General features: G+C 54.1%; 1 protein-coding gene and 1 long non-coding RNA gene across 3 annotated transcripts in view; both read left to right on the forward strand.

Annotated features, from left to right (window-relative positions):
- The first annotated feature begins 277 nt into the window (after positions 1–277).
- On the forward strand, positions 278–1647 carry LOC120390123. The gene is made up of 3 exons (XR_005591020.1): positions 278–472; positions 1060–1194; positions 1418–1647. It is a non-coding gene; the product is annotated as an uncharacterized LOC120390123 (long non-coding RNA).
- A 1115-nt stretch (positions 1648–2762) lies between these two features.
- The window catches only part of TARS2 (threonyl-tRNA synthetase 2, mitochondrial), a 31174-nt gene continuing 10065 nt past the window's right edge, over positions 2763–23871 (forward strand). Inside the window, exons 1-14 of one of the 2 annotated variants that reach the window (XM_039512737.1) lie at positions 2763–2981; positions 3690–3880; positions 4714–4837; positions 7920–8041; positions 10234–10351; positions 11452–11516; positions 12622–12700; positions 13286–13432; positions 13854–13952; positions 19295–19461; positions 20180–20342; positions 20513–20650; positions 21656–21733; positions 23234–23334. In XM_039512737.1, the coding sequence (XP_039368671.1) occupies positions 2910–2981; positions 3690–3880; positions 4714–4837; positions 7920–8041; positions 10234–10351; positions 11452–11516; positions 12622–12700; positions 13286–13432; positions 13854–13952; positions 19295–19461; positions 20180–20342; positions 20513–20650; positions 21656–21733; positions 23234–23334 (1664 nt within the window). In that variant the 5' untranslated portion in view covers positions 2763–2909. The remainder of the gene's footprint in view (positions 2982–3689; positions 3881–4713; positions 4838–7919; positions 8042–10233; positions 10352–11451; positions 11517–12621; positions 12701–13285; positions 13433–13853; positions 13953–19294; positions 19462–20179; positions 20343–20512; positions 20651–21655; positions 21734–23233; positions 23335–23871) is intronic. The other variant, XM_039512736.1, reaches the window with a different exon arrangement.

A 23871-nucleotide genomic window follows, 5' to 3' on the forward strand; every position in this document is an offset into this window, starting at 1 on the left:
TCTATGACCCAAAATAGCCCTGGTCTGTTGATCTTCAGGCCATGCTGCACGGTATCTATTTGCACATGCTGCTGCACAGAGCGGAGTCTGAAGGTTAGCTCTGCAGAGGGAAGAGAGTTTTTGTGTTCTGCTGCCTGTCTAACTTGAGTTTGTTTTTGTAATTTGTGACACAGGCAGCCGGAGCCTTGATTAGATTTGCACAAAAGTAAAAGGAGGCTTGAAGTTATAGATAATAAAAAGTAGGCCCCGATCGCGCCATGGGCTCACAATGGGCAGACCTATGTGTTGCTCATGGCAGGATCAGGCTAGCAGAGGTGATCTAGTGTTAATGAACTGAAAGATCTTATTTATTCTTAGAACCTGCCTCTGCTAAAAACTCCTCCGAATCCTCCTTGCTTTCACTGGCTACTGGAATTTCTTCAGTCTCGCTCATCCTTTTTATTAGTAATGCCATAGAGCTGTTTGGGAAATGGTAAGGATTTTCCGCAAACATTTTTTCAATGAAACAAACAAACAAATTGTGTGTACGGTTTGGGCTTTGTGTGCACGTGTGGTTTGGGGTTTGTTTTGTTGTTGTTGACGTTCATATTTTATGGGTAGAACTTTTTTAATAGTGTAAACCAAAACACTGCCATTTTTCAAAATCAAAAAGTATTTTGACTCTTGATTTTCCCTTGAAAAACCATAGAACTTTGAACTAAATGAAAACTTTGCACAAAAAAGGCCATTTTCTGTTGCAAAAAGTTTTTCAATGGGAAATTGCCAGTCACTGTAATATGCCACAGAGCCATGTAGATCCCTGGTTAGTTTCTGAGGTTACTCGATATGTAATCCTATATGAGAAATTTGGACAAAACTGAAAGATTTGGGTGCCCAGATGGATGATCCCTTTTGGCAGTATTGAAAATTTCAGGCTTGAAGCTTAAAGGAACGCTGTTCGTTTGAAATCTAGCCAATCTACAAGTAATAGTATGAGTAATTTCCAGTAGCTTACAGTGTTGCCAATTGACAATTTTTATCATTTTTTGTGATATTTGGTGTCTTTTCTTAATGCCACAGCTCCCGGATTCATGTGATTGTGTCGGAATCTCAGCTTTGGTTTGAAGAGGAATTAAAAAAAAAAAAAGTATCTAGCCTCCATGGTCGTGGAGAAAAGCTTGAAAACATGGCTCCTAAAGATTCAAAAACCCAAAGGTGAATAAAAAGCACCCCCAAATGTATCATTTTTGAAAATCCCATGACTTTTACAAGACAATAATGTGTTATTTGGGGAAAGGGGGAACTGAGTCACAATGTTTGAATTCTTAGGGTTGACAGTACTGGTAGGGAACCCCCACCCCATATTCCCTGCCCATTTTTGTGATATAATAACCACATTTTCCTTTTATGTTTTCTTTCTCTTACATTGCTGTGGAAGACCCACAAACCAAGGGAACTGACTAGACAAGTGCTGTCCTGTCTTCTCAAGAGAGCTGCTGAAGATGCAAGAATTGCTGCGAGGGGAGATACTTAAAGACAAATGGGAAAGGTGGTTTATTTCTATGTCTGGTTATTCAGTATGGTGTAGGGCTTGGTACCTTTCTGTGCTGTGCTGTATTTTTAAGTATGTGTCAGAGTAGAGCATAGCAGAATAGATTGTAGTGTGTTCCATACAGGTGTTTTTTTAATCCTGGTTTATCCATCTAAAGAATAAACGCACAAAGTAAACTGCCAGGGGAGGGTCTCCCTCTAATCTTTCCCTTTATTGAATTAATCTCATATGAATATAAGAATGGCCACACTGGATGAGACCAAAGGTCCATCTAGCCCAGTATCCTGTCTTCTGACAGTGGTCAATGCCAGGTGCTTCAGGAGGAATGAACGCAACAGGTGATCATCAAGTGATCCATCCCCCGTCGCCCATTCCCAGCTTCTGGCAAACAGAGGCTAGGGACACCATCCCTAATAGCCATGGATGGACCTTATCCCCCATTAATTTATCTAGTTCTTTTCTGAACCCTAAAAGCAGCAAAGAATCCTGTGGCACCTTATAGACTAACAGACGTTTTGCAGCATGAGCTTTCGTGGGTGAATACCCACTTCGTCGGATGCAAGTTTTGAACCCTGTTTCATAGATTCATAGACTCTAGGACTGGAAGGGACCTCGAGAGGTCATAGAGTCCAGTCCCCTGCCCTCATGGCAGGACCAAATACTTAGTGTTAGTTTCGTGGCCTTCACAACACCCTCTGGCAAGGAGTTCCACAGGTTGCTCTTTGTCATTCTAACAAGGGTAGGCAAAATATATGTTCCAAGGTGATTATTTGTATGTAGATTGTTCTAACCGTTTTTTAAAGAGAGCAAATGCGGGGAAGTTAGGGGGGTTTATTAGTGCTGATTACATGTTGATGATGCCGGAGGGAGCAATGAACCGATTGGGTTGTCCGATAACTCAGACATAGGCTAGGGGTTTGTTATAGAAGTGGAGGGGTGGGATTCTGGGGCCTGCGTTGTGCAGGAGGTCAGACTAGATGATCATAATGGTCCCTTCTGGCCTTAAAGTCTATGAGTAGAGCGTGTGGATTTGAACATGCTGATTGTTTCCTTTCTAGATGGCAAAGCTCCCCCCCCCCCGCAGGCTGGGACCATGGGGGTGAGACAGGGCGCGCGCCTGGAGCCTGGCAGCGGGTGAGTGAGGGTGACCGGCTCTGCGCGGGCGCGCGCAGCGGGAGGCGGGCGCAGCTTGCCGCGCCGTGGCGCAGGCGCAAGCGGCCGGCGCAGCGCGCGGGCGCATCTCCGCCCCCCCGGGGAAGGGCCCCTCGCCGCGCGCCTGTTGCAGGACGGGCCGCTCGGGAAGCCCCGCCGGGAGCAGCCCCTGCCCGGCCAGCCGGCGAGGCGACTTGCCCGCTTGCTGCGGGGCGCCGGGGGGGCCATGCGGCTCCTCTCGCCCTGGGGGAGGATCCTGGCCGGGAGGGGCCCTGCCGTGAGCCGCCGGTGGTACCAGGTCCGTCCGGCTTTGCATTGCAGCGTGAAGCCTCCCCGCTGCCCCCCGTCTCTCTGCTGCGCCTGGGGCTGGCCCTTTGCAGGCTAGCAGGGGACCCGGGTCGGGCTGGGGCTCGGCTCTGGGGCCGGCAGGGGAAGTGCCCCCTCCCCAGGGAGCTCCGTGGGGCTAGGCCGGGCCGGCTGGGGTTTGTTTAGCTTTCTGCAGCGGTGATCCTCGCAGACGCGGCTGGCAGGGGGTGGCCTGGGCCAGTGAACCGGGAGCGTGTTGTCCCCACAAGTGCCCCCTATGGGGCTGCGGGTATCTCAGGGGCACCAAGAGGCTCCAGCGGCGCTGGGGGCCCATTGTGCTCGGAGCTGTACAGAATTCCCCAGCCCCAACGTCCCTCTCGCCCCCCTCCCAACGCACAATATTTAGTTCTGCCGTGAGTGAAGGGGACTGGACCGGAATACTCTCGAGATCCCTTCCAGTCCTGTGAGTCTCTGCACACCCTGCTCTAACCACTAAACAGCACTTCTCCAACACGAGCTAGGAGAGGAGCCCCAGGAGTCCTGACTCCCAGCCCCCTCCAGCTCCACCCACTCTGTCTCGTTTCCTTGCTGGAGCTGGGAAGAGAGAACCCAGGAGTCCTGGCTCCCACGCCCATCCTCTACCCACTAGACCCCACTCCCGTCATGAGCTTCCTCCAGTCCCTCTGTGGCTCTTTTCCAGGCAGGTGCTCTCTTGCCCCACCTCGCTGAGCGGCTCTGTTTGTACGAGAAGCTAAAGGCTGCCTACGACGAGCGATGTGCAGACCGGGCGCAGAAGGCGGGTGGGCCAATCCGGATCTCCCTGCCCGATGGCCAACAGGTGGAAGGAGAGTCCCTACGAACCACGCCGTATCACGTGGCGTCACAAATCGGGTACTGGGTGCCATTGCACGTTTTCTTCCTATGAACAGTTGTCTGCTTCCAAAACCTTTTAAACCCCTGGGTTCCCGTTGAGTCCATTGCCCCTAGGGGTCCGGTTTGGCTACGCTCAGCTGGACTCTGTTCAATGGGGTTTGGGCACCCGACTCCCTCCTTCGAACCCGCCTCCCACACCCCGAACGTTGTTACTGTAACTCACACCTGCTCAGTGTGGCGCTCTGTCCCCCTCCAGTGTGTGGCCCACACGGAGCCCGCAACACCATGGCTAACGGAGCCGGGTCTTCTAGCTCCTGCTGTAGAGGCAGCTCGTGCTTCTAAAACCAGAGGGCCCAGGTGCAATCCGCTGCTGCCCGTGACCCGCCTGGGGAACTGCATGAGTGGTGGCCCATAAGCTGGGGGGACTTCCCCCTGCTGCGGTGAGTTTGCAGCCTCTGCTTTGGCCCCAGCAGCCCCCACTAGGCGTGGGCAGGCAGAGCACCTCACTGAGGAGTAGCGGCTCGACGAGAAATGGGTTTGCCAGCTGTAGCTGGCGGGTGTCCTGGCTGCAGAGCCCATCCTCGGAGCTGGTGCTAACCGGCTCCTTGCTGGCAGCCTCAGCAGAGAGGGTCCAGGTGTGAGTGGGTCTGGGAGGCATGATCCCTCTAGCTCCGGGTGGGGGTAGGGGTGCAGGGGGAGAACTCACTGCGCAGTTACCCTTATTCGCCCTGAGCTGTAATTGGGCCAGAGATCTGGCTTCAGGGCCCCTTCCCCGGTGCTAGATCCCTCGTCTGACTGGCCGGTCACGTGTCCTGTACTGAAGTGTGTTCTGTCACCTCCCTCCTTCCCAGCCGGGGCCTGGCTGAGGGGGCAGTGGCCGCCCGGGTGAACGGGGCTCTGTACGACCTGGATCGCCCTCTGGAAAGCAGCGCCGCCTTGGAATTCTTGGGCTTTGATTCTCCAGAGGGGCAGGCGGTGAGTGATACCTGGCACAGTGTTGCCAACTCGGCATAGCAGGAAGTCACCAGCCAGAGCTTGAAAAGTCACTCAATGCAGTGTTTAAGCACTCAGAAGGAGTCAAAAACGTCACTCAACAAAATTTCCGGGGAAGTCGACAGAGAATTATATACACCCACAAGTGCACGTGCTCAGGCGAGTATAGTCACAAAATCATTCACAAACAGCTCAATAGTGTTAATAAAATCCATTCTGGGCTCTTCTTACTACGTTCTGTTGGATACCAAGTCAATATTGCGTCTCAACTGAGCATGTCCTCGGAAGGAATCGCATTCCAGGGCTGCTTGGGTTGAGATCGCTATAATCTGCAGGCCAGGAAAAGAAGTTCGTGGAGGCTAATTAAATACTTTGCTAAAGCCAGGTGCACTTTGGTGAGAGTTGCCCATTAGCCAGGGCTTGTTTTTATCCAAATGTTCTTTCTCGCTGCTCCGTAGGAGGTAGCACAGCCTGTGATGCAGGGTACAGTGGCTAATGAAGCGGACAGGGCAGAGGAGGCAGGTTAGCCAGTGAGGAGAGCCGTACGGATGGAAGGTGGGGCGAGATGAGACAGGGCCATGCGCCCCAATGGGCGAATGCCCTCTTCCCTCCAGCTCTGGGCCCTCCCTTTCACTAACCTGTCGGATCAAATCTAGGCTGGCAAGAAAAGCCGAGGCTGGGCTGAAATTCACCAACCCCAGCCGACCTGGGCTGCAGCGGGATGAGGATATTTTGCAGGTTTAGGTAGGCCCAGTGCTTATTTTGTGATGAAAGAGGGGCCAGGGCTCAGCTGCCCTCAGTCCTGGCAAACCCCAGCACAAATTAAGCACTTCCCAGAGGTGCTGGGGTTATGATCTGCCAAATGTGTCCGATTGGTAGGAAGGACCCTCTGCTTTGGGGCTAATGAATATTTCCCCTTTAATCTTGTGAGTTTCATTTATAAAGCAACGCCACGTTAGTGCAGTTGGGGAGCAGGGGGTTGTTTTCTTGGGCTTTTAATTACAACAATTTGATCCCGAGGGGAAGCGGAGGAGGATTTACAAACCCCAGCCATAGGGACTTTGCTGTTTGTCTCATTGAGAGTCCAATCTCCACCCATTTAAAGGGGCTTGCCTGTGATGGCAGAACCTCCCCTGGCCCTGATTAAATGCTCTCCTCTTCTCCAAGCCTATTCAGCAGAGAGCTTAAGGTTTATATGTGAGCCAGTGCCCTCTGCTCATTGGGAAGGGTGCTCTGTGCACTGCAGCTCAGGTCGGTGAATTTCAGCCCAGCCTCGGCCTTTCTTGCACCTGGCTTTAGCAAAGCATTTAATTAGCCTCCACGAACTTCTTTTCCTGGCCTGCAGATTGCAGTGATCTCAGCCCAAGCAGCCCTGGAATGCGATTCCTTCTGAGGACATGCTCAGTTGAGACATCATGACATTGAGTTGGTGTCCACCAGAATGTACTAAGACGACCCCGGAATGGATTTTATTAACATTCTCGAGCTGTTTGTGAATGATTTTGTGGCTGTACATAGTGGTGATTTCTTTCTCTGAATGTCACTGTCATTGGCAGTAAAAGTCGCTAGATTTGTCACTGGTCACTTTGACACTTATTTTCTTGCTAGGGAAACCAAAACGTCTAGCGACAAAGTAGCTAAATTGGTGTTCAGTTGTGGGGACAGAGCCCTCTGGTGGTAGGAAAAGGGAGCCTGGACAGTGGCTAATCTGGGCCGTTTCTGTGGCTTCTGGTTTCTGTCCCTTTAATGCCATGGTTCTCAACCTTTCCAGCCTACTGTCCCCCTTTCAGGAGTCTCCTTTGTCTTGCGTACCCCCACGTTTCACCTCACTTAAAAACTACTTGCTTCCCAATCAGACAGAAAAATACAAAAGTGTCACATCACACTAGTCCTGACAAATTGCTGACTTTCATCATTGTTACCACAATAAATCAATTGGAATATAAATATTTTACTTCCATTTCAGTGCATAATATATAAAGTCATTGTATGAAATTTTAGTTTCTATTGACTTCGCTAGTGCTTTTTATGTGGCCTGTTTGTAAAACTAGGCAAATATCGAGATGAGTTGATGTACCCCCCTCTGCGTACCCCCAGGGATACATGTACCCCTGGTTCAGAACCACTGCATTAATGCACCTGCTGGAGTGTGGGGGTCACCAAGGAAGCGGGGTTTGATAGGTGTTCTTCTTAACTGTTCTTTGCAAAACCATCTCTCCCAACCATGCTCTAAAACAGTGGTTCCCAGACTTGGTAAGCCCCTGGTGAGCTGTGAGATGCTTTGTTTATCTGAGCGTCTGCGGGTACGGCCACTCGCAGCTCCCAGCGGCCGTGGTTCACCATTCTCGGCCAATGGGAGCTGCGGGAAGCGGTGGCCCGGCTGGCCCATTTTATACTCTTATGCATTGCAATTGCAGAGGATTGTCGCTGAGATGCCGGACTAGCAAATGTCTCCTGCACTTTGGTATCTGACTGGCATAAACTGCACTGGCAAAAGCACAGATGCAAAAGGCTGAAAAATCAGTTTTGGTTGACAGGAGTCAGTCAGGCCAGGGTTAAGGGCAAGGATTTGGGCAAAGCAGAAAGGCAAACAGTGGCTAAAGCTAACCAAAAGGGAAGGTACAGCGTGTACAATGAATATAATAGTCCCTAGCTCGTCTGTAGCATTTTTCATCCTTAATCTCAAAATGCTTTACAAAAGCAATCAGTATCATTGTCCTCATTTTACAGATGGGGAAACTGAGGCACAGAGTGGCTGAAGTGACTTGCCCAATATTACCTAGCAGTAGCGGTGGGAATAGAACACATGAGTCCAGTCCCCAGTCCAGTGCTCTATCCATTAGATAACACTGCCTCCTGGGAACAGGCAGGCCCCCTAAAGACAGCTAACGAGGGACTTTGGGCTCCCTCTCTGAACAGACAGGCACTCCATATGTGAGCGGCTGCAGGGTGTCTGGGTTAAGCCAGTGCTCTGAGTCATCACTGGAGCTGGGATCCCAATGGGCCAGAGCTGTGTGGGACACGGTGGGCCATCCACGTGACCTCAGGTCTCCTCCCTCCCCAGGTTTTCTGGCACTCCAGTGCCCACATCCTTGGAGTGGCAGCGGAGCGATTCTACGGAGCTTTGCTGTGTCACGGGCCCAGCACAGAGAGCGGCTTCTTCTACGACATGTACCTGGCGGGCCGGTAAGAGGGGAACCTAGCTGGCCATCCCGGCGGAAGGCCTGATGGCATCTGGATAGCGTCATATCGTATTTTCATTAAGGCACAGTTAAGAATCATCCAGCTGGGTCACTGTAGATAAATACTCGGGATTTCTGTATTACATTATAAAACTGAACTGTTTCCAGAACTGAAACAGGCTTTTAAATCAGTCATTTGGAAATGCAAGTTCAATTTTTAAATTTGTTTTTATGTTTTGAATCTTTACATCTTTAATACCTTGAACTGGAGTGTGTTTTCATTTCTGCTGGAGATGAATCAAATGCATTATATAAATAGATAACAGTATTTAAGACTGTATTTCTAATTACTGAGTAGCTTAATGGGAACAGAAAGCACACTGCCATTGGAAAAAGGTGATCACATTTCTGTCTACTGGAAATAGACCTTAATCACCTTAGAGCTGATAAGAAACAAACAAAAGGAAGTATTTCTTCACGCAGCGCAGTCAATCTGTGGAACTCACTGCCAGGGGATGCTGCGAATGTCAGAACTTTAATACCTCCATTGCCCCCATCACCACACAGCCATGAATAGATTTAGCCTAGGAGGCAGGGAAATATTAGCCCTACTTGGAAGGTGGGATCTAGGGCACCCAGAGGTGAAGTGACTTTCCCGAGGCTAAGCAGGGAGTCTGTGGCAGAGCAGGGAATCAAACCTGGAACACCTGAGCCCCAGGCCTGTGCCTTAACCACTAGGCAACCCTTCCTACCCTGAGGAGCAGGGCTTTGGAGCTGTGCTCCGGCTCCGGAGCAAGCGCCAGGCAAAAACCTGCAGCTCCACTGCTTCGGAGCTGCTCCAGCTCCGGGCTCCACTCCAAAGCCCTGCTGAGGAGGGGGAACCTCCTCTGCCGCTTTGAGTGGGTGGGTGGGGGCGGGGGCTAGACAGAGTCACCAGGAAGGGGGAGCAGAGAGAGGCGGAGTGGGGATGGGGCCTCGGGGGAGGGGGCAGAGCCGTGGTGGGGGGCCCCCGCCGGCAAAAGCAAAAGTCAGCGCCTGTGATCTCACCTCATCCATTCCCTGCCATAGCAGGGGCCTCTGGTGCTTCTGCCCCTTCTGTTCTCTCCTGGTGGCTCCGCCGAGTCTCCTGTGGCCTGAAACGCTTTAGCCGGGCTCAGTGCAGGGGCGTGTGGGTGAAGTCGCTGGCTGGTGCTGTGCAAGTGATCTGATTAGAGATGTAAAACATGAAAGGGTTAACCGATAGGTATTAGTCTTACCATCAATATAGTGCAGTCAACGTTTACAACAGATTGGTAAATCAGGTGCTGCCCGGCTGCCCCCGCCGCCAGCGGCTGCTGCTGCTGCTCCGGGCAGCAGGTACCTGGCGGAGGTGGTGGTGGTCACAGCTGGGACGTGTGCCGGGCAGCACATGCCTAGCCAGGTAGGGGGGAGCCACAGCTGGGATGCTCCTGCTCTCGTCGAGTCTGCTCCAGTTGCTGATGGGCCCCCAATCCCTGCTGCCTTCCCCCCACTCAGTGGCGGCTTCTGCCCGCAGTGGGCTCATTGCGCAGGGCGCTGCAGACCGAAGTGGGGGTGGGGAGCATGAGACTGGGCAGAAGAGCCTGGGCGAGTTCTGCCCCCCCCCCACGCCCCTCCCCTCTCCCATGGCTCCCAGGACCTCACGCACGCCCCACTCGCGTGCAGCCAGTCTTCTCCGGTTGCGGACGGCGCTGCGCCCCCTTCTGCTGGCTGAACTGGTTACCGATTCAGCGGTGAGCCAATGTCATTTGAATAGTTGAAACGGTTACTTTTGTAAACAGTATTTACAGCCCTAGGTCTGATGGTCCCGTCTGGCCTTAAATGATGAAGCCGAGTTGCCGTGGTCACGGGGGCGTGTTTGTTTTCCCTTCCACTAGGTGGCGTCCTGGGATAAAGTAGCACGAAGTGCTCCACGCCGCTAGGCTGCGTCGGCAGCACCGTACCTGCCTCTGCTTCCCTGGAGCCCCCTGGCCGTTACACCGATGTCTGGCCTTTGCCAAGCGGTGTCCCTGGGTCCCTTTCCTCCAGCAGTTAGTGTCGACTGGGCAGTGCGTGGGGAACGGGTGCAAACGGGGGGGTGAAGACCCGTTGCTAAGGCCGCTCGCTTGCTCTGGCCACCTGCCGTCACGGCTCAGTTCTGTAACCGGGGCTTTTAAAAACCTCTCGCTCTCTCTGCAGAGCCGTGCTGGGCAGCGAGCTCCCAGCCTTGGAGGAGGCGTGCAAGTCCGTCGTCCGAGAGGAGCATCCCTTCGAGAGGCTGGAAGTGTCCCGAGAGGACCTGCTGGAGCTGTTTAAGGTGGACGGATGTGGCTCTCAGCAGCCCCCCCTCCCTCCGGGGCCCCAGGATCAGCTTCGGGGCAGAAGTGGGAGTCCCACCGAACCCCAGGGCCAAGTAAACGGTCGTGCAAATAGCGTCGCTTACTAGCCCCTGCAGGAGTCCCAGCAGCCCCTGTGCGAAGTGATGGGAGCCCCCATCCCTTGGGACTAGACACGGCCCTGGCGAATGCGTGGCCAGGAAGGCGCCGTCCTTCGTTCCCTGGGGTAGGTCTGTCCCCTCTGGAGCACACAGGGAGGCTTGCTTGGTTTCCAGAGCCGCCCAGGGGCTAATCACCTGCCTTCCTGCTGCCTGCCCCCGCTCAGTTCAGGGTATGTCTGTCATCCTCTCCAGCTCTTCTCAGTCCAACCAGCCCTGCCCTCTTGTGAGAGCTGGTGTTATCCGTATATCTAACCTGTCTGGGACTGCAGTGCCTGAGCACCTCGCCATCTGCGCTACGCTTATCCTCATCCCTGTGAGGCAGGGCAGTGCTATCCCCATTTTACTGATGGGGAAACTGAGGCACAGAGACTGTGGCCTAGATTTTTAGCGGTATTTGGGCACTTAACTCCGATTGATTTCAGCTGCAGTTAGGAGCCAAAAAGACCTTTTAAAATCTGGCCACAGATGACTTGCCCAAGGTCACCCAGGGAGTCTGTGGCAGAGCAGGTACTCCCGAGTTCTAGGCTAGCACTCTAACCACTGGGCCCTCCTGCCTCCAACTCCTGTGTCTAGCCCCACATGTCTGCCTGGCACACTGCATAGCAAGTGAAGAGCCAATCTCTGACCTGAGAGGTGTGCTGGCTGCATTGACGGGCCAGGCAGCTTGCTGGAGGGAGAGGACATGGGGGATGTGCGTGCTAGAATTGTGTGCTCCTGTAAGTGGCATTTAGATTGGAAGCTCTTTGGGGCAGGGGCTGTCCAATACTCTCTCTGTACAGCACCTGGCGCGAGAGGGCCCCATTCTTGGGCACTGTCATAACAAACATGAATAGCACCAGCTCAGAGCAGATTCGCTGCTAGTTATCTGTGGGCTGCATCATTATCACTGGCCCTACGCGCTTCTCTTTTCCTTTCCCCAGTACAACAAGTTTAAGCTGCAGGTGATCGAGGAGAAAGTGAAGTCACCGACTGCCACAGTGTACAGGTGAGCAAGGGCCCTGGAGTCTGTGTGACGGTCCCGGCGCACCCAGGGTGCTGGGCAGGGCGAGGTCTGTGACTCCTGTTCCTCCAGATGTGCAGCCCTGGAGTGAAAGTGCTCTGTTCCCCAGCCATGTCCCAGTGCTTAACATGGTCAGGAAAACGTGTGTGTCCATCTGAATCCCACTTCATACAGACAACTGGCCATGCTGTGTGTACACTGATTACGTGACCGTCGCAGTCAGGCGTTAGTGCATGGAACTATTTGTACTGATTTCCGGTGGTGGTTTTCGAACGAGCCGTTCTGCAGCAGCACTTCCACCGAGGCGCTCACCAGGGCAGATTGGTTTGTAACGTTCACGTACCGTCCTTTGCCACCAGTAGCGATTGTCCAACATAACTTAACACACCAACTTCCAACCCCCCCGGAACTTCCAACCCCCCCTCAGCGCCCCAGCTCCTTTGAACACTTTTTTCCCCCATGCGGCTCCTCTCTCGTTAAGCACGGCCACGCCTGGACGCTTCGCTGCAGTTGAGTTGTGCTCAGACACAGATCTAGGTGGCCGGGAAAATCCCAGCAACTAACACACCCCCGGCTGCTACAGGCGTTCCCTGTGAAAGGCATAGGCAGGGGCGGGGGCGACCGTCACTGCTGGAAAGCTAGAATGTTGCAGGGGCTTGGGCCCTGTCTCCCTGGGCTGGGCTGTGGGTCCGGGTACCATGATGGGAGGGAGTGTGACAGAACAGGCAAGACGTACTAAGGGCCTGATCCTGCCCTCATGCCCGATTGCACAGCTGGGTGGGAGCGGGAGGTGTGAATCCACTCGCAGACGTTGGCCCAGGTTCTGATCCTGCACCCGTGGAGGTGACGTCCGAGTGCCCTTCACGTGAGCCAGTTGCATTGTGGTCGTGCCTAAGAGCCCGAGTCACGGACCGTGACCCCGTTGTGCTAGGTGCTGTACAAGTGGAGCTTACATGCTAAGTCATCGGCCCCTTCGGACCACTTGGGGCGTCTTCTGACTTTCCCCTCTGCTCTCTCATTCCAGCCTGGCATTTCTCACCTCACCCCTAGACTCTCTGTGCTCTGAACCTGTGTCCTCTCCTTTCCCCAGGTGCGGGGGGTTAATCGACCTTTGCCGAGGTCCCCACGTCAGGCACACAGGGAAGATCCGAGTGCTGAAGATCCTGAAGGTCAGTGCTCACCCCAACCGAGCTCAGCTGCTGGCACCGGTGGGAGGGAGCTTGGTCTAGTGAGCATGGCCTGCTGGGGGCATCGCTCTGCCACTGGGCAAGCGGCATGAATTTAGGGGAGCCAGTGCCTCAGTTTCCCCAGCTGTAAAAATTCCAGCAGGAGGATGGCGCACTTTGCTATTAAATGCCTGATATGGTCCTGCTTTGCACAGAACACGGGCTGTGCTTTGTCAGAGGATCTCCAAGTGCTTTGGAAAAGGAGTAGGTACCATCCCTGTTTTACAGGTGGGGAAATCGAGGCACAGAGCAGGTCACCCAGTGAGTCCATTTCCGGTTCTGTTCTTGACTCTGGCTCCTTGTGTTTTATACCAAGCCCATCATCATAGCACCTAACCCAGGAGTCCTGACCCCCAGCCCTAACCACTAGACCATGCTGTTCCGAGAGAAGCAGAAGCTTTTGCCTTTCTGCAGCAGTTGGAGGAGTAGGCGGTAGAGCTGCATGTTGATCCCAGATTACCCTGTCCCAGCCAGTGTGGAGCTCAGCCCTTTCCTCTGGTGGTAGCTCTCTTTCCCACTCCTCGACAGAGCTCCTCTGCCTTCTGGAAAGGAGACCCCGCTCTGGAGTGTCTGCAGCGGGTGTACGGGATCTCCTTCCCCAGCCCCGTACGGCTGGAGGAGTGGGAGCAGCTTCAGGAGGAGGCAGCTAGCCGGGACCACCGGAGGATTGGCAAGGTAGGAGTCAGTGTCATCCCCCCCCCCGGGCAGGGCCGTTGCAGCTACGTCTGTGTTTGTACAACCCAACCCGCTGGCTAAACTGTCCCCGGTTCTGAACCGGCCTGGAGCCATCAGTACCTGCCCTGCTGATTGGAGACCCCTTGGGTTGGAGAGGTGCCCTGCAAGACCCCGCTCGGGCAAGCCATTGTCTTCCGTTACCGTGCCATGTCTCTCCCGCCTCAGCGAAGCCCGAGTCTGTCTCCACCTTATGGGTCCCATAAGAGGCTTCTGAACGTGCTGCTGTTTCCAGCTGCCGGGCTTAGTCCTTAGGAGCCTGGAACCAGTCCCCCATGTAGGGGGGTCGTTGCGTGTAGTCACCCCGTGTCCTGCCTCCCCCTCGGTGCGGCGCTCAGGCGACCTTCTCTTATTCCCTCCCCAGGAGCAGGAATTGTTTTTCTTCCACGAGCTGAGTCCTGGGAGCTGCTTTTTCCTGCCCAGAGGAGCTCACATCTACAACACCCTGATCGACTTCATCAAGGTACGGGCAGCCGTTGTTTCGGGGTTCGCTTGGTCGCACAGGGGGGCTGGACTCGGTGACTTCGAGGTCCCATCCAGCCGCTGCATTTCTGTGGTGCGGTGGCTTCTTCTCCGTGTGACACCCTGTAGATCTTCCTGTCCCAAATACCTCCGTGCAGCTGTGACCATCAGCCCAGGCTCTGTGCATCCTGGGAGCAGACTCTCACCAGTCCCCGCCGGGTCATAGCACAGTCGTTGTGTGCAGAGCTCCAGCACTGGCTCCCTGGTCAGCGTGGCCAGAGGGGTTTTAACCTGGCTGTGCTATAGATTTCCTTGGGGAGAGGGCGGAGTGCATGTCCCTAGCCACCTGGGTCAGGGAGCTGTGCTAGAGGCCGGCCAGGAGCGTGGCTGCACCTAGCTAGCCGGGTGAGGTTGGGTCCCCAATTCCCAGGGAGGTAGGTTATCTTGGAGGTGTCTGTCTCTGGGTCCCAGTTGCACAGGCTTCCAGGGGGTGTCCACACCCTGCTCCCATCTGGAAAAAAACATTGGGCCTGTCTATTGTAGGTCCTTATCTAGCGCCAGCACTGTAGTGTCTGAGCTCTGCAGACCAGTTAATGTATCTATCCTCACCCATCCCTGTGAGGCAGGGCAGTGCTATTATCCCATTATACGCATGGAGAAACTGAGGCACAGAGCGGCTAAGTGCCTTGCCCGTGGTCACACAGGGAGTTGGTGGCAGAGCAGGAATTGAACCCCAGGTTTCCCATTTCCTAGGCTGGTGCCCTAACCCCTGGGCCACCCTTCCTCTCCTCCCCTACCTAGCCACAAAGAAAAAGAGGGGGGACATGACTCCCCTGAAAGCGATGAGCAAATCCCGCTCCCCAGTGGGGAACCCGTGGGATGCAGACAGGTGCATAGACATCCCCTCCCACAGCTGTTCCCAAGAGGCTGTGCGATCTGGCCCGTTGGACTGGGGCTGTGAGCAGAAGCCACGAGTTCCTGGGGGACTCTTCCTTCGAGTGCTCGTCTGCCTACATCCCACTCTCGGCGGCACCTGCCCAGCGACTCGAGTCCAGGTTCCTTTGGCCGGGAGCATCTGTTGGGGGTCGTGCTTTGTGAGCGCTTTGTCTCTGCTGCCCGGGAGACAGAATCTTCTAACACGTGATCTCAGCAACCCGGACAACCTAGAAAGGGCCAAAGTCGCCCCAGAAGGAAGCCCTCTGCATCCGCCCCCCGTCTGCCCTCCTCGTCCTCCTGGCAGCAGATGTGGCTCCTTGGTCGGGAGGGGTTTGCCAAAGCCCATCCTGGCTACTGTGTTTGGGCTGTGCAGGCTGCAGCGCTCAGATCCTTGACCTCTCTGGCGCACATCCTGGGCACAGGCTCGCTGTCTGTTACCCCGTCGTGGAAGTGGGGCGGCCCATCTCTCCCAGGACCAGTGCTGACCCCTTAACCTCCTCTGGAGCTTAAGCCTGGCCCCTCCCACGGGTACACTTGGCCTCTGCTGGGACGCGGGATAACACAGCAAACGGGCGCACGGTTCTCCGTACAGGTTCCAGAGCCTGATCACCCTCTAGCGCCCACGGGAACGGTACAGCTCAGACCAATCCGGGAACAGCCCCGTACGCGTGTCCCTGCCTCGGTTTCCTCACTGTTCTTTAAGGAGTCCAGAATCCCTCTCCTACGCGTGGATTCTCCTCTGGCTCATGGAGTCTTTCTCCTGTGCAGCTGGTTTCCTGTCTTCCTCTTTCTTGCCCAATCTCCCTTTTGCTCCCTCCGTGCCTCACCCAGTCTCTGTGGTTTTAAAGACTTAACCTCACTCAACACCTTGGCTCTTTGTCCTGTTTGTGGACAAATTCCACTGCTCCAAACCCCAGCCTGGCCGATAAACGCAGGCAGACTGGTTTTCCCTAAGCTTCATCTGTCCCATTGTCTTAAGGTGTCCCCCCTATGAATGGGAGCCTTCCGGGTTCACCAGCCCACCGTTGTTCCTGGTGTGGGTGACGCGTGAGCTGACTACGCCTACTCCGCGGCAGTCCAGCAGACAGTAATCGCATAAGATCAACCAGAATTCCTAAATTGCAAGTAGACAGATTCCCAAATCGTCTCTCACCGTAGATCCCCTCCATCTGGGAACTGAAGGGACCGCTGGAAGTCATAGAAGGGATTATTCCATCCAGTTCCAGACTCTCTCCCTCCCCCTCGCTTTCCCTGACCGTTTCCTCAGGCCCCTCTTGCAGGAGTCAGAGTGGTAGCCGTGTTAGTCTGTGTCAGCAAAAAGAACGAGGGGTCCTTGTGGCACCTTAGAGACTAACACATTTATTTGGGCATAAGCTTTCGTGGGCTAAAACCCACTTCATCAGATGCATGCAGTGGAAAATACAGTAGGAAGATATATATAGAGAGAGAGAGAGGACATGAAAAACTGGGTGTTGCCATACCAACTCTAACGAGAGTAATTGATTAAGGTGAGCTATTATCATTAGGAGAAAAAAACTTTTGTAGTGATAATCAGAATGGCCCATTTCCAACAGTTGACAAGAAGGTGTGAGTAACAGGAGGGGAAAAATTAGCACGGGGAAACAGTTTTTACTTTGTGTAATGACCCATCCACTCCCAGTCTTTATTCAAGCCTACACATGGATGGGTCATTACACAAAGTAAAAACTGTTTCCCCGTGCTAATTTTTCCCCTCCTGTTACTCACACCTTCTTGTCAACTGTTGGAAATGGGCCATCCTGATTATCACTACAAACGTTTTTTTTTCTCCTAATGATAATAGCTCACCTTAATCAATTACTCTCGTTAGAGTTGGCATGGCAACCCCCATTTTTTTCATGTTCTCTGTATCTATCTATATCTTCCTACTGTATTTTCCACTCCATGCATCCGATGAAGTGGGTTTTAGCCCACGAAAGCTTATGCTTAAATACATTTGTTAGTCTCTAAAGCGCCACAAGTACACGCTCCTGCGAGAAGAACGAGGAGTAACGCGGGGAGGTGCAAGCCCTTACGGACCTCTTGTGCAGTGGGAGAAGTACCTCAAGGGGCTTTAATAATCATCCCTAGTTCTTATCTAGCTCTTTTCATCAGTACTTCTCAAAGTGCTTTACAAAAGAGGGCAGTATCATTATCTCCATTTTACAGGTGGGGAAATTGAGGCACGGGGGTGGGACATGACTTGCCTGAGGTCACCCAGTAGCACAAGTGACAACATTTTACTCTCGTTATTTTCTGATTGCCAGAAAGAAAGGGGCTGGGTCGGGGCAGCTGAACGTCTTTAGTTCACAAGCTCAAATTCAGGATGGTGCATCTGGCCTCTGCCACCCCAACCCTAGATCCATAAGACTGGCACCTCGAAGTTGCCTTTTTCCAGATAGCGATTGGTGCTGCCCAGAGACGGTATCTGAGATTTCAAGTGGACGAGTCCCATTACCAGCACAGGGAGCTGCTATTCGGCCCTTCTGCAGCCCCAAGAAGATTCTCAAAATGCAGCTTATTTCAAGAAACAAGGACAGCCCAGTTTTTCCCATATTTAGACGACCGGCTCATTCATGGACAGACAAGTGACAGTCTCCGTTCAGCTTTTCCCCTCCCTAGGTCAACAGAGAAAAGTCACTGTTGCCTCTGACCCAAAGGACAGAGTTTATGGGAACTACTCCACAACAGCAGTGGTTTATCTACTGCGGGAGAGATTTCAAGCCATGCTAGGCCTGTCATCCCAAGGCGTCCCTGAGAACTCGGCTCAGGCTGCTTTCCCCCGGCCTCCTGCACTTACGTAGCTCAGCATGCTAGACTTTATCCTCGTTGTGTGCAAGGACGGCTGAAGTCTGTGTTGGCCAAGCAGGCACCACCAGGTTCTGTCTGCATATTTCCCCCCCCCCCCCCCCGAAGAAGTCCTGTAATTAAACCGGTAGAGAGACTCTCTGAAAGACCCTCCTCCCACTCTTGGTGACAGATGCCTCCACAATGGGTTGGACGACCTTCAGATGTGAGGGGTGTGGAAGACTTCACGCAAATCCTGGAGCTAAGAACCATGCGTCGGGCAGGCACAGCTTGTCTCCTGCTCCTAAAAGGTCTGACACGTCAAATCGTGATGCACCATACGTTGCAAGGTTGATGTGTCCCCCTTTCAAGCCATTAGCTCCACGTTTCATCATTACATCAAACCCACCTTTCGGCTGGCAATAACTTTGGCTGGAAGGGGAGGCGAGATACAAGGGCGGATGGCAGGGCCCCTGCACACAATTTATCATAGACTGGGTGTCTTTGAAATCTGACTGACAGCGATATCGGACGTTCCTTTAAATCGGGTTATCCACCTACCTGTGGGGTTTTTCCCCCAAAACCACACCGTAGCCAAGGGAAGGCTAAGCTCCCACGCCCTCGATGTTCTCAGGACGCTCTCCTCCTACATAGAACCAAGTCATTGAGGGTGTCCTCTAGGCTGTTCGTAGCTTATGGGGACGAGGCGGCAGGTCAGGCCATTTCCACATGGAGACTTTCTAGCTTGCTCTTTGCTTGTGTCAAGCTGTGCTCTGAATTGTCCAGTGTAGACCCTCCAGTGAGTGCACCAGCTCGTTCTCCAGGGTCTGGTGCTTCTTTGGGAAACGTTCCTGTACTGGAGATATGTAGGGCAGCTACCTGGGCTTTGGTGGGTGTGCTGATCTGGCGTTACAACGTAGGGGAAGAATCAAGATATGATGCTAACTTTGCTCAGGCTGTCGTGCAGCCACTGTGTAGGTAGACTACTGTGATCTAGGGTGCTGGTTGTGAGTCAGCAAAAGTGTGTGTGTGTGTGTGTACACAAGACATTGAAGCTGCAATAGTTCTACCTTACGGTAACTGTGGTACTGGCAGATGTGTTGTCCATATATAGTCCATGATCCTTCCCCACTACTACAGAGTCTGCTTTCAGATGGATTCCGTATTAGCGAAGGAACTGAGGGGTGGTTGGGGTCGCCCCCTATGTCCGCAGTTGGAAGCATGAGGACATTTGGGGTAGAGGCACAGCCCTCAACAGACACTGCTCGCTGGACAAATCTAAACTGGAGTGTACGGGGTTATAGGTGCACCAAGAGTGGAATGCGCACACACACCCAACAGTTGTCGTAAGGCAAGTAATTATTTCCTTTAATCCCACTTCTCACACCATCATTCTCTGTGGCCCTTAGGCACGTCATTTCTACCTCTCTGCCTTGGTTTCCCCTGGGAAAGGAGGATGGGGCTGTGAGTGCGGGTGGTGCTCTGGAGATGTGACGCTCTGTGTCGTTACTAAGTAGCAGTCTCACTGTAAAAGGCCCAGTGTCTCTCAGGTCTGTGCTCCCGTGAAGAGGCCGCGTCTTGTGTTTTCTGCCCCCACTGCAGAGCGAGTATCGGAAACGTGGGTTCTCGGAGGTGGTCACCCCTAACATCTATAACGCCAAGCTGTGGGAGCTGTCTGGCCACTGGCAGCACTACAGCGACCACATGTTCTGCTTCCCGGTCGAGAACGAGACCTTCGCCCTGAAGCCAATGAACTGCCCTGCTCACTGGTGAGCCAGGCACCCGAGGTCTGCTGCAGGCTGGCTGGTCGGCTAGGGCAGCGGTTCTCAACCTGCAGCCCGAGCAGCAGAGAGCTGCGGCCCATGTGACCTCCTCAGGCCCGTACAGGCAGCATTGGATGCTGCCCACGTAACTCATTGTGGGCCACGTGTGCGGCCCACAGGGGTAAATAGGTTGAGAACCACTGGACTAGGGGGATCTGTGATAGAGGCTGGAGAGAGGGGGGGTCTAGTGGGTAGAGGGGTGGGGTGGGGCTGTGAGTCAGGACTCCTGGGTTCTATTCCCAGCTCTGGGAGGGGAGTGGGGTCTAGTGGGTAGAGTGAGGGGGTGCCGGGAATCAGGACCCCTGGGTTCTATTCCCAGCTCTGGGAGGGGAGTGGGGTCTAGTGGGTAGAGCGAGGGGTACTGGGAATTAGGACTCCTGGGTTCTATTCCCAGCTCTGGGAGGGGAGTGGGGTCTAGTGGTAGAGCGGGGCTGACTGGGGATTGCCATTGGTTTTTGCTTAGCGCTGTAAAAGAGTTGCCTATCGTTAAACTCTCGTAACGCCATTCGGATGGGAGGGGGAGGTGATACTTCTGAATTGAGGGCAGCCCAGCAACTCCCTTCCCTGTTAGGGCCTGCTGCTGCCACAAAGGGTCCTCGGGGTGCTGCTCAGCGGGGCATGGGCGGGCTCCGATTTCCCTTCTTCCTCCATTCTGCCCCATCAGCCTGATGTTCGCTCACCGGCCCCGCTCCTGGCGGGAGCTGCCCCTCCGCCTGGCCGACTTCGGGGTGCTGCACCGGAACGAGTCCTCGGGGACCCTCACCGGCCTGACTCGGGTGCGGCGTTTCCAGCAGGACGACGCTCACATCTTCTGCACCCTGGGCCAGGTGAGCGCATGGAGCCGGGTACCCCGAGGGGGTGGGGTAGGGAGTAATTAACCAACCATCCCTTCCTAAATGCCCTCCCTCCCTAGGATCACCATCTCCTTGGGGAGGGGCGCTGCCCTCCGTCCCGTCCCCTCCCCCAAAACTCCTTGTGTGGTGTGTTCCTTTCCCAGCTGGAAGGCGAGATCGGCGGATGCCTGGATTTCCTGCAGGCCGTGTACTCCGTCTTCGGCTTCTCCTTCCGTTTCTACCTCTCCACGCGCCCGGCAGGGTTCCTGGGGGAAGCTCATGTGTGGGAGCAGGCCGAGCAGGTGGGGAACACTCCTCCGCCCCCTTCCAGCGAATGCAGTGTGTGTCTAGCACTGCCCCATGCACCTCCCGCACCCTGAGATGTGGGTGTCCTACGCTGAGCGCCCCTTGGTCGGGGTTTTAGAACCCGAGTGGCCTGGCGAAACTCCAGCCTGCGTTCTGGCACTCTGAGCTAAGCGCTGAGCAGAAGGGCGGCCTTGTGGCTAAGGCCCTGGATTGTGGTTCAGGAGACCTAGGCTCAATTCCCAGCTCTGCCACTGACTTTCCCTTGTGACCTTGGGCAAGTCACTTCATCTCTGTGTGCCTTAGTTCTCCCTGTCTGTCAGATGGGGATAACAGCACTTCCTTTGTCTGCCTGAGCTATTTAGAGACTCTCTCACTCTGGGTCGGCGTGGCGCCTGGCACGGTGGGGGCCCTGGGCTTGGCTAGGCATCTGGCATGATGGGGCCCATATGTCAGCCAGGGCCTGTGCCCGCCCAGTGCAGCAGGGGCCCTGATTTCAGTTTGGGATCTCTAGGCACTGCTGTAATAAATCCCTCTGCGCGTTCATTTGGCCGTGGCGTTAGCTTCTCCCTCTCCTCCCCCCACTCCAGGTTGCTGGTGCACCGTGGCTGTTGCTTGCTTACCCTGGCAGGGGGCGAGAGGCTGATGTGGTTGGGTCTGAGTGATTTGACAGCTCTGTTTTCTGTGGCACAGAGCAGCACTTGGGGGAGTTGCCTGGTACAGACCCTTGTGATTGGATCCACATGCCACCTCTCACAGTACAGTGGCATTGAATAGACCCGTCTGCAATAGCATCATCCGCCGAGGCAGGGTCCACCTACCATGCAGAAGATGCCGCTCATGCGGCGGTCACAGCTGGTCGGCAGGGTAGATGCTGGTGGCTTCTTGTCTCCTGCAGTGACTTTCAATATTGAACCAACCCTGTGACTAGCTGGCAGCGACCATGTATCCAGGAGTGACCTGGGGCAAAAGGCATCAACTCACCTAACCCCTTTGTCTTCCAGCAACTGGAGAAAAGCCTCAATGATTTTGGGCAGCCTTGGGAGCTCAGTCCAGGCGACGGGGCATTTTATGGGCCAAAGGTTAGTGAGCGCTCGATCCACCGTCAGTGGTTGGAACCAGGACTCCTGGGTCCCGAGCCTGCCACCAACTTGCTTTGCTTTCTTGGGCCAGTCGTGTCCCTGCTTTCTGCCTCAGTTTCCCCACTTATAGCGTGAGAGTAATGACTTGGCTGTGAAGAGCAAGAGGGGCCATTTTGATTCTCTAGTCTGACTTCTGCCTCGCACAGGCCAGAGAACTCACCCAGTGATTCCTGCATCAACCCCAACGCGTGCGGCTGAGCGTAGAGCATCGGTGATCCTTGCCCTCCCTCGTGAGGCACAGCGAGCTAGGGATGAAAAGCACTGGGACTAGCTCGGCACAGTTGTTTTAGGAGGCTACACGAGTGTCTTGAAACAGATGGGCTCTAATTTTGATTAATTTACAAAACAGCTCAATTAGTAGAAGCTAATGCAGGACCCGGAATTGGACCCATCTTGTTTATACCCATCCCTCCGCCCCGAGTTCTGGGATCAGCAAACTGAGCAGGTTTTAATCAAGGATGACTAAGGGCTTGGTCCTGCAAATGCAGACACACGTGAGTAACTTTACTCATGTGATTGGTGTGACTAACTTTACTGCTCATGTGAGCTGTCCGGGTAACTCACCTGTGCAGGAATCTATTGGCCCCTTGGGCTGGATTTACTCACGGGAGTAGTTATCTATGGAATGTGCAAGGAGCTGCAGGATTGGGCCCTGGGGCTGGGTTTACTCACGGGAGTAGTTATCTATGAAATGTGCAAGGCGCTGCAGGATTGGGCCCTGGGGCTGGGTCCACTCACGGGAGTAGTTATCTATGGAATGTGCAAGGCGCTGCAGGATTGGGCCCTGGGGCTGGGTCCACTCACGGGAGTAGTTATCTGTGGAATGTGCAAGGCGCTGCAGGATTGGGCCCTGGGGCTGGGTCCACTCACGGGAGTAGTTATCTATGGAATGTGCAAGGTGCTGTAGGATTGGGCCCTGGGGCTGGGTTTACTCATGGGAGTAGTTATCTATGGAATGTGCAAGATGCTGCAGGATTGGGCCCTCGGGCGACTTCTGCCTCAGCCATGATTCCCAAGCTGCAAACACCGTGGCTTTTGGACTTTCCACCCTTGAAAGAGACCTTGGTCTCTGTCCCCCCTCCAGGATCAGCTCATTGCTGGGCAAGACTCCTCCATGAGTCTCTGCAGACATGGCTCTCGAATGTGTAGTGTTGCAGGGTACAGGTGTCCTAACAAACAGCCATGTGCCAGGTGTTTCCTGGGACTGGAGCCGAGACTGTAGCCTGGGGCTTTTGTCTGGGCTTATCCCTTACTCCCCCCAGAGATCATTGCTGCTGCTGTAGCCATAAATAGCATGGAGAGGATAATGCCTAATGACCCTTTTCCTGCACTGATAAGCTGAGTTGTATCACCATGGAGGCAGGGTTCTGTTTACAGTGCTGGCCCCTCGAGGGTCTGTTGGGAAATGAGTGACTCACCCGTCTCCACGTGCTGTTTCAGATCGACATTCAGCTCAAGGACGCCCTGGGCCGATACCATCAATGTGCCACCATTCAGCTGGACTTCCAAATGCCCGTGAGGTTCGACCTGACGTACATCAGGTATAGCAAGATCTAGGTGCTGCTTGTCTATACAGACAGGTCGTTTGTAGCGAGCTGGGGGTAAACCTACCCCAGGCTAGCCTGCTGCTCGCTAGCCGTCCGAGTAGATGGTGCTGCTGTGCACTAAAAAGTTTCAAAGCCGGGTATGTCAAAGCACAGTAGGAAACTTGTAGCAGATGGTAGCAGTGGCTGCATGGACGCTTAGTGCACAGCGGACTGGCCCAAGGTAGATTTACGCTCCCAGTTTGGCGCAAGCTAAGTGTTGTGTAGAGGAGCCCTGAAACCCAACATCCTGGCCAGTAAGGATCATGGGGTGGGGGTAGCTTTTGAAAGGGTTGGGGTATTGATGTAGCCCCGTGGTGAACATGTGTTCCAGCTCCCCCTCAGTGCCTGATCCCTAGAGGCTGAGAGTCTGGGGTGCCTTGACTCATCAGATCAAGCTGTAGCAGCTCATGCTTTTAAGAACGTAAGCACGGCCATACTGGCTCAGACTAAGGGTCCATCTAGCCCGGTATCCTGTCTTCCTGCAGTGGCCAG

This window comes from Mauremys reevesii, linkage group 24, assembly GCF_016161935.1.
Source record: "Mauremys reevesii isolate NIE-2019 linkage group 24, ASM1616193v1, whole genome shotgun sequence".
Lineage (NCBI taxonomy): Eukaryota > Metazoa > Chordata > Testudines > Geoemydidae > Mauremys > Mauremys reevesii.